At 43.2% G+C, this 12985-nt stretch overlaps 1 protein-coding gene across 1 annotated transcript in view; it reads right to left on the reverse strand.

The window, feature by feature from the left end:
• MEGF6 (multiple EGF like domains 6) overlaps positions 1-12985 on the reverse strand; it is a 248824-nt gene that overhangs the window by 187186 nt on the left and 48653 nt on the right. Inside the window, exon 4 of the mRNA XM_074934107.1 lies at positions 12150-12254. Within this exon, the coding sequence (XP_074790208.1) occupies positions 12150-12254 (105 nt within the window). The remainder of the gene's footprint in view (positions 1-12149; positions 12255-12985) is intronic.

Genomic DNA, 12985 nt, shown 5'->3' on the forward strand with positions numbered 1-12985 from the left:
CTTTAAACCAGGCACTCAGAAATTCTGAGGAAATACTGAGGGCTGTATTATTATCCATTCCTCCCACAGATACAAGTATACATTAAAGGCTAGATGTCAAATATTAAGTGTAGGCAGCACTGCCAAGTTGTAAGGGGAAACTGGAAGACAAGCTTTGACCACATGCAGTTGGTGTTGTGATTGGCACTGGACTGAGGTTCCTAGAATCAAAGTAATCTATCCACCAGAATCACCTGCCTTGCTTTATCTGCCAATAGCTAAATAATTCACTTAAAAAACCCAAAGCCTTCCAGTCAATGGATTACGTTCATCCTTTTAGCCCAATATATCTATATGTCGGAGTTGTAGGTTACTTTTGACTTGATAAACAATGGTTTATATTCCACTCAGGAACAGGAGCACTCTGGGTATGAACTGACATGGTTTACACCAGTTCTTCAAGAGACATCAACTATGCTGGAAAAAGCACTTTTATGCCAATGTTAGCATGTCCACGCTACAGCTTGTAGTGGCATAGTTATGTCACTACACACCCAAAAAACAAAAATCACACCCCTTACCACTACGTCTAGGCCGGTGTAAATTTTAAGCGTAGACTAGGCCTAGTTAATTCTACTCCTTTTAAGGCAGTTGGAGAGACTGAGATTACGCAGAGAACTCACACCAGTTTAACTAGAGATACAATGTTGAACAGGTTCATTTAAACCAGTGCAATGTTATGAGCAGAAACTTATACACTGGTTTAACCCTGGCAGACATTGCTTTAGCTTGTCCCTGAAATGTAGCATACAATTTAGCATCAGTTTAGTTAAAATAGTTTAACATCACACCTTCAGTTAAACCAGTGCAACTGTGTGTGTAGACCACTAGAAAGAATGAAAATTCAGTCTTGTGGAAATGAGACACAAGACAAGACTTCACAAGTGACAAGGAAAGGCATTTACAGATGTCAATCCAATCCTTTTGACTTTAGGACACAGGGATTAGAAATAAAGCAGAATGGCAGGTTGACTTTGCAAATGCATCTTCCAGCATTTTTAATTAGCGCTGGTCTGCTTGTTTTCTCTGGCAGCCAATAGAACCAATTAAGGATTCTGGCTTTGGGAAAGCATTAGGAGTAATGAAAAGGCATCACAAATTGGAGACACCAATCTGAGAAGCATCTATTTGCTGAGAGCAAATCACTAAAGCAATATTTGCCATTGATGTTTATTTTTTTTAAAAATTGCGCCTTTCAGGAATCAAGAGCTGTACCTAGGGCAATAATATTTTTCAAAGCTGGGGCTGGCTGGAAACAGAATTTAAAAGGAGAGTTTGGGAACTGGGGAAAGTTGCATGAAAATGCTCTGGCAAAATAAATACAAAGTCTCCAATCTACTTTGTCTATATATCATTTTCTTCATCTGTAGCTAACACAAAATGCTTCACTTGTGTCATCTGTTTGCAGAATAGGAAACCTACATCAATATGTGACAAAGCCTGATGATTGTTGGGTTATGCGAGCACAAACTATCCCTGTTCATTCACTTAACAGACACAAAATTAGCCAATTGTCAGATAAGGAGAGAAAAAGCAACTCAGCAAGATGTATTTAGCACCCATTAAGTGGATGATATTTTATCACCACTAAAATATTACAGGAACATGAAACCTATGCTCACTGTTCCACTCCCACCCCACCCCACCCCACCCCACCTTTCCCAGCAATCTTCCTAACTAGAGCTAGGTGAAATTTTGCTACATTAACTTTTCTCAGCAAAATATGCAGATACGGGTTGACTGAAACATTTCACCAGTTTATGTCGAATTCAGTGAATTACTTCAGTCAAAAAACTTTAAAAATTCCAAAGAAGTCTAAACATTTCTTTTGACATTTTCAAAACAAAACATTTTGACTTTGCAGTTTGAAACAACTTTTTGTTTTGAAATTACTTTTAGTTTTATTTTTTTACTAAATTTTAAAAGAAAAAAAGGCTTGAAATCAAAATGCACCCTTTCATTTTTGGTACAATGAAAATGTCATTCCACCCAAAGCAATTTCTGCCCCCCAATTTTCAATTAACCAAAAATTAAAAAAAAAAAAGACATTTGTTTTTGGTCAACCTGAAATAATTTTACTTTCAATTTTTTGGAATTGCCAACACACTAAAACTCAGTGATTCATACAGTTCCACTCCTACCATACTCAGTGCTCTGAGGAAGCAAAGAAGTATCTAGTTTCACCCCTTCTTTTGTTCTCCAGCCTCACCACCATAGCTTTTAGGATAGTAAATCAGTTAGTTCACCTGCCCCTAATAAAACAGGAAGATTCAAAACTCGCCAGCCACTGTCTGCATTGGGAGATAAACAAAAGAAGCGGGCACTTGACTGGGGTTAGTAAACTGTTTCCTTTATAAACACAGTGAGTACCAGTGTGATCTCACAGTAAGATCCTCTAAGATCCTCTCTGTGTGCTCTGCCCTCCATTCAGAGCCTGAACCCAAATCAGCCGACTCAGAATAGGACACCCACAGCTCCCGTCTTTTTTTCTTTAAACAGGGATTACCCTCACTACAGATGAGCTCCATTTATCACATGACAATCCCAGAGCAGGTGCCATTCTAACTGCATGTAGCAAATGGAGTTAAACTTTTCATGCGGGCAGCTCTGCAGAAATCTATATGAACCAAGAAGCAGAAGGAGAGAGATTAATAGATCCTACTTCTAAAGAAGAGTGATCCAAATCGTACCATTTTCAGGAGTGGCAGTTGTCCAAATGGGCTCTGAGACCCCTGAAATATGGAAATGGGGAGCATCCTGCAGATCCCCAGAAGAGGGGGAAAGGCAAAGTATCTTTAAGATATTCTAGGGCATCTTGGAGCAAGGGAAGGGAGAGGAAAATTCTGATGTGAAGCAGGGGGAATCCAGGAATGCTGGGGGAAGGTGCAAGAGAATACAATTCCAAACAGGTGATGCTCAAACTCTGGGATCTGAATATTATCCAAATATTAGGACTGCCAAATCCAAGGAATGGCCTAAAATTACCAATCTCTAAAATTCAGATAATTAGAACAAGCCAGGACCAAAGCTTGGGATGTAGGGTATGTATGTCTATACTGGCCCAGTTACAGCGCTGGCAGTTGCAGAGTGCGCTGAAGGGAAACTGCTGTTGTGTGTGCACGCTGTCAGCTGCCTGCGCAATAGCATGCTCACACTTGCGGCAGTATTCGGAGCGGTGCAGCTGTACCACAGAGCACCTCTTCCTCTTCTGCTGCTACGAGTTGTGGGAAGGCGGAGGGGGTCGCAAGGCATTCTGGGTTCTGTCCCAATGCCCCGGGATGCATTGCTTCACATCCCAGCGATCCCTGTGCTCCCGTCTGCATTTGGCACCATCTTTCAATGGTTTGTGTACTGCACGCTCTGCCTCTTCGGTCTGCAGGAACGGATCCTGCACTGTTGACCAGTATGCTGCTCGCTCTGATTAACACGTCACGAGTGGCAGTGGAGTTATTCCTTAAACTACACAGGCAAAAGGAGCGTGACGTTGATCTCGCCACGCATCGTAGCTTTGACATGAGATTGCTTGTGGCTTTCACGGAGGTGCTGACCACAGCAAAGTGGTCAACATCCCATACTGGTCAATCATCCCAGACCTGCAAAACTATGCAGTCCCAGCAGTCTGTGCTTGTCTCCCGGGCCCAGAATCGGCGATCCACGGCATGAGCCTGCCCCATTGCCACCAGGATGTCCAAATTGCCAGGGCCCGTACTTTGAGAGAAGTCTGTGTCCATGTCCTCATCGCTCTCATCACCGCGCTGCTGTCGCCTCCTCGCCCGCTTTTGCAGGTTCTGGTTCTGTACATACTGCAGGATAATGCACGAGGTGTTTACAATGCTCATAACTGCCGCAGTGATCTGAGCGGGCTCCAGGCTTGCCGTGGTACGGTGTCTGCAGGAGAGCAGGGTTGCAGCGGAAGCAGTGGCTGATGATGGATGCCACGAGAATAGATATTTATAGAGAACAACGAGAGGACCTGCGAGGTGGATTCATGAGAGCAGGAGAGCAAAGTGGCAGCAGAAGCGGGAGCCCATGACAGCCAACATGGAGAAATTCGCTATCAAGATAAGAGCAGGAGAGCAGAGTTGCAGCGGAAGCGGTGGTTCAATGACGACGGTGAGCAGTCCTACTGCACCGTCTGCTGAAAGCAGTATGGCATCCGCATGGAAAAAAGGCGCGAAACAATTGTCTGCCGTTGCTTTCATGGAGGGAGGGGCGACTGACGACATGTACCCAAAACCACCCGCGACAATGTTTTTGCCCCATCAGGCATTGGGAGCTTAACGCAGAATTCCAATGGCCGGCCAAGACTGCAGGAACTGTGGGATAACTACCCACAGTGCAACGCTCCGAAAGTCGACGCTAGCCACTGTACTGTGGATGCACTCCACCAACTTAATGCGCTTAGTGGGGACACACACAATCAACTGTATAAAATCGCTTCCTAAAAAATCGACTTCTATAAATTTGACCTAATTTCGTAGTGTAGACATACCCTTAGAGTGGAGCACTTGAGCACCATTTCAGACAGAAGAGCCAGTTGATAAAGTAAAATCAAGGGCGAAACTTTACTTAAAATGTGAATCAAGCTTTAACTCTTTTTAATAGTTGATAAAATTGAAGTAACTTTAAAACAGACGATCAACCTGGCTTCATACAGTGCCTGCCTGCCTGCCTGGGGTTTATCTTACTTCATGCTCGTAGTGCTTTTTCCCTTCACGCAATAAACCTACGTAACCTAAAACAAGAACGTCTGTGTGCCTTTCTTTGTGCTTCCTGATTTTGGCTCCGAAATGGAAATATGCTGTGAAAAGCAGTTTATCATCTTGTCTGCCCCCGTCACTGAAAAGTTCATGAGAGTCGGTTCTCAGGAGATTTCCAGCCCAAAATAGTTTCTTTTGGGTCCTTATCCCACTTGAACCGCAGAATCCTTTGATGTTAACATAACACTATAGGCCTGATTCGATGAGGTACTGAGGATCCTTAACTTCCCAACAAAACTGAGGGAGCTCAGTATCTGTCAGGAAACACTTGTCACCTTGCACTATTGAGACCTATGTTGTTACCATTTATTGGCAAACTCCTCCAGGGTCTTGGAATTTCACAGGTTCACCCTCTCGTTCTTTTCTTAGAATTCACTCATGATCCAAATTCAGCACTGGTTACCTTACATCTTCCGCTACTTTAACATAAGAACAGGGAAACAATAGAAGTCATAAACAATGCAGCATTTCCTGTTTAGGTCTGAGCTTTCAAAAGTCCTGCCACTTCCTTCTAACCCTTGAAGTGAGCAGACATTCATGTCTGGATGGATTCCCTGTAAGGAGCAGGATGATTGTGCCTTTGGAAAGTTTATGAACCATAGGACTAACAAACAGTGCACAGCTATCTTGGCAGAATGGGACGTTAGGAGGTTGCTCCTGCCATGCGCTTTGAGACACGCTTCACTTGGGAATTAAAATAATTTGAGGAAGCAAACAAAAAACAAACAATCCACTCAATTCAAATGGGTTCTGCAGTTTTAAAAAGGAAATTAAAAATTAATGTTTTATAGACTGAGATTAAGAGCCATGAAGAATGATTTACCCACCATACTCCACATTCTCCTCTCCACTTTTCTTTAATTAGCTTATTCCATAGTAACAGGTTCTCTCGCTCTCTAATTTCAGTGAAGGATAGCTTTGGGGATGCTGCCCTTTGCCTTTTGCACATTCTGGGCCACTTCCTCTGCTGGTATAACTCAGCCTCCCTCTGCGGACATCAATGAAGCTATACACCAGCCAATGAGATGACTCACAGTATTTTGCATTTTGGAGAGTTATTTAAAATTTAAGGAGTACTTGTGGCACTCCTTTTCTTTTTGCGAATACAGACTAACACGGCTGCTACTCTGAAACCTTAAAATTTATCATCATAATTACAGACGAGTGAATTCTCTGAATCGCCATACAAAGCACAATCTGAAGCAAACCATTTGTAAGGTTCAACAGAAAAGCTTGGGTAACATTTTTCCCTTTAATTTTTTGCTTTCTGTGGTTGCCTCTTTGCTTTCTGGTTCTGTCCAGAAACAAATCCTGAACCGCCACCAGAAAGACTCAACCTGACAGAGAGTTGGACAGGAGATCTTGCCAAATTGGCCTGTTTCTGCAAGATTTCCTACCTAATTTTGCACTCCTTAGCAGCTCAGAGACTTGGGAGAAGCATTTTTATAAAGGGTGCTTTGTCCAAACTGGTCCTTTGGAGGTTGACCCAGCACTAGCTTTTAATGAGTGACCATAATTTCTGTTCCCACTCACTAATGGCCGCTCATTATTTGGGTGGGAAGTGCCCCTTTCCAGCAGATGCTTCTGCTTGCCTGCAAATCTGTTACAATCATGGGAAAACTAGAACTAAACTGGTCTAACTGGGATGGTAACAAGTGATTTATGGTTCGATTGTTCCGTTCTGTTCTTCCTCCTTTATAAAGGTCCTTGTTTCTTCCCCGACCAGCCCCACGGAAGTGTCTGAATAAGACACACGGTGTTGAGTGTGCCACTAACACAAGCTACTATTGTCCTTCCCTTTCTATCTCATGCTGTTCCTGCAAAAGCTTTACAGAGAAGGAAAATAAAGGCTAATCTCCAGCACTACAAAGTTTGACCTTTTAAAGCCTAAAGCACTGACTTCAGGCCCTTTCTTCAAGGGGGGTACATTAGTGGAATTTACAGATGTATTTTCTTTCTCTCCAAAATAAACCAATCATTTCCCCCTTTTTTGGGGTGCCAGAAAATATGCCGTTTATTTTTAAAGCTGCAATCAATTATAATTTAGGGATTTGTTAAACGTTTACAAATGTGGCAATACTTGATATTTCCCAGGTTCTATATGGGAAGGCTCCCTGTGTTTATTTTATTATTTTGTGTGAGGGAAGATATGAAAAAATTTGCAAATGACTCTTTAAGGAATGTTTACTTCCAAAGGAAACTAATCTCTCTTTCACACACACATACCCAAGCAGTCTGTCCTGAGTACATCACCTGTGAATTAGCTCTCTTCTGATCCCTCCTTGTGTAGAGAATGAGAGATAAACAGAAATGTTAACAAGTGGATTGGGATGGTAGATGTTGAAGAAAAACTGCATGCACAGATTATTCCCTGGGGCTATATTATAAAAAAATTAACTGTTGGGTATTTTGGAAATATGTGTTCGCTTCAAAAACAAAAACAGTAATGTAGATTGTAAATGATTTGTGCACCAAACCCTTTTCCTTCTTACACTAAAATCTGGATTTAACATTTAATCTTGACCCTGCTTTGGAATGTTAAGTGATCAACAGGTTAAAACTGGACTGCTGAGTTTCCTGCTGACAGATACAGGAAGGGAGACGCTGTGACAATCAAGTTCGGTACCAGCTTTGTCAGCAGAATTTGGAGTGGCTATAAATTTTTTTTCCACATCTGCCCCAATGCAACATGAAATAAAAAACATGGTGCAAGAAACTTTACACTGTCCTGTACTCTATCCAGGCTATGAAACATATGACAGCCCCCTGCAGGATTATGTTCAAAACAGCACATAAGAGCAGATGTTAAATTACCAGCATCATGTTGCTAACGGCCCATGGAATGAAGTGTCTCTCGATGATAGGAGGACTTTAAGAAAAAAGAAAGAAAAAAATTACAACAGGATAGACCACCCTGTGTGCTTTCATCTGTCACTACTGCCTGATGATTTCTTTGAAAATGTGTTAGATAGAAGGACGATGAATCTGGGGGTGATGTCATGCACCACTCTATAACATTTGCCTTCCTGTGGCTTTGCAGTGAAAGTGCACTGGTGACATATAAGAACTGGCGTGGGAAACAAATCCTCTCCCCTGCACAGAAAAACAAGGTGCAAAGTATGGGACACTCTAGAGCAGTGATTTCATGCCTCAGTGTGGGTCAAAATCTGCCACCCTTACTCTCCCTGAATACTACTCCTCTTCAGGGCGGTAGTCCAATTTAAGCTCATAGGTGGCAGAATGTGTTCTTGTGCGATCAGTGCAGCATAGTGCTAGTGGTTAATGCCCTGCTCTGCCATGCAGGAGACCAGAGGTCAATGTGTGATCTCCGTCACTATAGATCAGTGCACTGTACGTGTCTCTTGTAGAAAAGACACACACAACAGAAATCCGGTACCTCACAAAATCCATATGCTCTGGAGTGTTACTTCACCCACAAAACTTACCCTCGCTTTTGTTTTGAATGGTTCCTAGCCATGCCATTAGGCGAGGTTAGAAAGCATGGCTAGGCTGTTGGACTCTGGATCTCAGCTCCCTTTTGCCTGGCTAGTCAACTGAAGCCAAGTTTGGCTTCAACAACAGTTCAAGCTTTTGCACTGAACTATGTGCAGAGTCATACTGTATGTTTAAATATACTTCATGACATTTCCAGTTGGCATGCAGCTCGTTATTAAAACGAACTTTCAGCTATGATGACTGACAAAACAGATGAAAAGATGTCATGTTCGGACTAGAAATTCTGGCATCTTTGGGCAAAACTTGATATCTTTGCCCTTTCAACTTACACTACCAGTGCTTATCTTCAAGTGAGAGATGTAATCTCAACGTTTCATTCAGGGCCTGCAATGTATGGTGCAGAGAGGCTTGGCATAGGCTCTCCGTCAGCCCTAGGTCATGTGAATGCAGAGTCAGGGCTAAAAGGGTCTGGGTAACCGAAACTCTTCAACAGCTTCAAGAAGATCAATGGGGGGTGGGGGGATTTAAAACCAAGGACTGGCTGTCTAAGATGAATGGGTAATGGGAGACAGAACCTTTATTCTGTAGTGAATGTGAGTCTCTGCCATTTTAAAGGACTAAGTGAAATTAGCTAGTGGACGCAGTCTACCGCCTAACAGAGGAGAGTCTGCGTCACGAGGTACCAGTGTAATCGGTACTCTCCTGGCACAGCCTCAACAGGATCCTTACAGATTTCCCGAGGCACAGACTGAGTTTTTATCGTGCGGTAATACAGTCAGAATAGGGCGGAACAGCACGAGGGAGGTTTGCACCACTGCTGGCTGTGCTAAACCTAGGCTGCAGAGCAATGAAGAACACAGGGGTGAAATTCTGCCTGCACTGAAGTCAATGGGAGCTTTGCTCTTGACTTCAGTGGGGCCAGAATTTCACCCCTACTCAGCAGGCTGTCGATATGGCACCTTTCACGCCGTTGTTTTTAAAAGGCTTGATTCACACAGGTTTCCTAGTTGGTTCAACTTCTGTTGGTGCATTTCCACAGACAGTATCCCCACTTTGTATTGTGCCAATGCCTTTGATTCTTCTGTACAGTACTGTTAAAAATCAGCTCATCAGAAAAGTCACAAAGAAGTTGGAGTGGTTCTGTTCTCTTCCACCAGGGCATAGGCAGCCGGCATCTTGCTGCTTTGTTTTCTCCGCCGAAGGGGTAGGCTGTGCAGTCAGCTTCCAGCATTCCCATGCACGTAATGAAACACAGGAGGATGTAGCTGTGCTGGGCGCAGGATTCCAGCAGCAGCACCACCCTAAGCTTGCTGCGGACTCCGCCGGCACTCCATCAGCAAACAGAACACGGGGCTCCGGGCTCAAGAGACCATGTATTTCCAAATGAAGCCTCCAATTCGGAAAATAGTTCAGGCCGGAATGCCCTTCAGCAAAATAGCAGCGGGAATGGGTCGCTGCTGGCACACCTGGGCCTTTGCAGAAATTCCTATTTCAATTACCGGGGAAATTGGCTCCCTCCGTACCCGGGTATTTTACACCAGGCAAATTGGGTGGCCACCAGATAAAGGATCACACGCCAACTCAGTGTGCACTGGCTGTTCCACAGTCCAGTCAAGCCCAAAGAAAGGCTCAGATTCTCTGGTGGAAAAACACTCCCACTCCTCCTGACTGTGCAGGATGGATACAGAGCCAACTGAGAACACAATCTAATGTTGACAACAAAGTCTTTTACAGCAGTAAAGAGTTTCTTGATTAACCTGCAATTGCATTTCTGAATGAGGGAACCAGGGTTTTTTTCTTTAACAGGATTATCTGAATGAGACTTAAAGCCTTTTAAGCACTTCTTAATTGATACCTGTAACAATAATTAAAGTTCCTTACAATAGATGTGGCATGAAAAATCAGCTCTAACATGCTGACTCAGCAGCTGAAACCTTGCTGGCCACCATACCAGGTAATTAGGTGCTTTCTGGCGCATGGGAACTTGTCACCTTCCCCTCTTCGAAGTGCAGCATTAAGATGCTCATTTATTCTGCTGCCGCAGAACTAGTACAAGAATTTAGGAATGTAGCAAACTGCCCCGTTTCCCCAGTCCTCTTCTATGCATTCTGGCCACAAAGGCTGAAGTGTAAGCTTTATGCTGTGCGGAAACTGCTGTTTCCTCTCAACCCCAGATCTTCCCCCATGTCCAGCCCTTCTTAAATGGCTGATCAGCCCTTCTTACTGGGATAAGACCAACCCTTTACCATGGCTAATCAACAATCTGGGGTAGAGAGACCAAACTCTTCCCCCCGCCCAATAGTTCTAAACCAGGAAGGAAATAATACTTACTTGAATTTTCCACCTTCCTTCAATTCACCAAAGAAAGAAAAATATAGCAGAACTCCTTCACTTAGAGTACGTCCACACTGGAACCCCAGGGCGTGACTGCAGCTCGTGTAGACATACCCAAACTAGCTTTAGAGAATGAACAGCAGCAAAGTCATTGTAGCACAGACTTCAGTGCAGGCTGTACAAGCCCGCCTAGAACTCTGGGTAGTTACTCAAGCAGCTAACCTGCACTAACGCCCGTGCTACCATGACTTCACTGCTGGATTAAAGCTAGCTCGTGTATTTCTGTACAAGCTGCAATCGGAGATATGCCCTGAGTCCCAACTTTCTACTACAGTACTCTCAGACAGTGATCTATGCCAAATACTTCAGAGGAAGGTGCACAAAACCCATTGGTGGGCAATTATCAAATAACCTGCCCGTAGAGGAAACTTCTTCCTACCAAATAATGATTGGCTTCTACACTGACACACAAAAGTTTCTATTCCTATCTCATTATTCATATAATTGTCCAATCCCATTTTGACTACTACTAAGATCTTGGCCACAGTGATATCTAATGGCCACGAATTGCACAATTAATTATGCATTGTGAAAAAAATATACTTATTATTGGTTTTTAATTTGTTGTTAAAGATTTGCAATGCACTATGATTAATCGTTATATCATGGCGCATTTTCCAGACTGCCAACCAAATAAATGTGTTGATTGATTGAACGTTATGGATAGACATTCCCAAGATCCCCAAGGAATAATACAATGTACATTGTTCTTACACGTTTGTTTTGTATAAATTAGGTATAGAGTAGTGCTCGGAGTTTTTGGCCTGCTCTCCAGAGGCAGCTTGCTACCAAATAGCATATCAGCCAACAAGAAGATTCTGAATTGCATAACACAAGAAGTTCAATAACCTTCACAAAAGAGTGTGTGTGTATTGTGTTAGGTGCTAATTACACAAAGTTTAACAGTTCAAAACCAGTAAGACCTGACAGAAGACATAACAGCTCTAGCTAGTCCTTTCTGATGCAGACTCTGTCAATGTTTAAACAACATCTACATGTGAAAACATGTCTTGAAACCCTTGCTAGAAACAGCTCAACCATTGCTGTCCCATTCCAATGGCAACTGTCTACTGCTGGGCTCACTCTGGATTTGTCCAATGGCTAAAGGTTCAGTTCACAGGAAACGACCCCAGGGTTTGCTTTGTTCTACCCAACTTTAATCAGCTTCCTTCTCTGATTCCAACAAACCACTTCTGCTGGTGGTGGCCAGGAATAAAGGCCATTGTATATTATGGAGAGATAGGACTGTATTCACAGCAAGTCATGAAAAGCACTTCCTTCCCAAACATCCCATTCTTAAAACATAACAAACAGGAGCCAGAATACGTGTAGAGCAAATTAATGGAGATATGCGATAAAACTGCAGCTTGCAAAGATAAAGGATGCTGGGGTCAGGAAGCAAACATCAGGGAAAACAACCTTCGTCTCCTGCTCCTTCGGCTTTAAATTAAGAATACGTAGGAGGAAGGTTTAAGGTAAGGGGCTGGAAAGGCTACTCACCATACTGACAGCGGGGTCCCTGGAAACCAGAAGGGCAGCGACAGAGCTGAGAAGATCCTTCCATGCAGTTTCCTCCATTGAAACAAACTCCATAATTGCAGACAGCTGAAGGGGAGGGAAGAAGGAACAACATGAGATCATAATTGTACATACATTAAAATAACTTCAATGTCCGTTCATCATGAAGGCTCCCAAAGCCCATTAAAAACGCAAATAGATATACAACCAATACACAACCAGCCCCAAAATGCATCCCCCCCCTTTGTGTTAAATCAGAGCAGCAGTTTAATAGCACACAGAAAGAGTCCCCAGAAATTCAGGACAGCAGATAAAGAATATCTGACCTCGTGACCATGTTTGTATTCAAAGCATTTACCCAAACTGAAACGTGGGGGGGGGGGGGCTGGTACTGAGGTTTTAAACTCCAGTCTTACAAAGCACCAGGGGGTCTTTAATGACTCCATTTTATGCCTCATCTGAAAGGTGATTTATCCAGCACCAGTGATTTCCTTATGCCCAATCTGGGGCATTAATTCCTAACTGAATCAGAAGAAACAATGCCACCCACTGAATCATCAACATCACTTTCTACAGTGCCTACAGGTGGGTGTTCCTTGGAGGTACCCCATCTAAATACTGACCCAGAATACCCCTACTTAGCTTGTAGAATACAAGGGGATACAGAGGAAAGAATATGTGCTGTAGTTTTTTACAAGTGGGTTAAGTTAAAAGTGAGATCTTTAGGATGAAGAAGGTGGCACTGCCCTGATTCTTCCTCTGCTAGGCAAGCTCCACTTTAGCAAAGGATTTCTAGAACGCAGCAATAATTCCAGGGA

Source organism: Natator depressus, chromosome 18 (genome assembly GCF_965152275.1).
Source record: "Natator depressus isolate rNatDep1 chromosome 18, rNatDep2.hap1, whole genome shotgun sequence".
Taxonomy (NCBI): Eukaryota; Metazoa; Chordata; order Testudines; family Cheloniidae; genus Natator; species Natator depressus.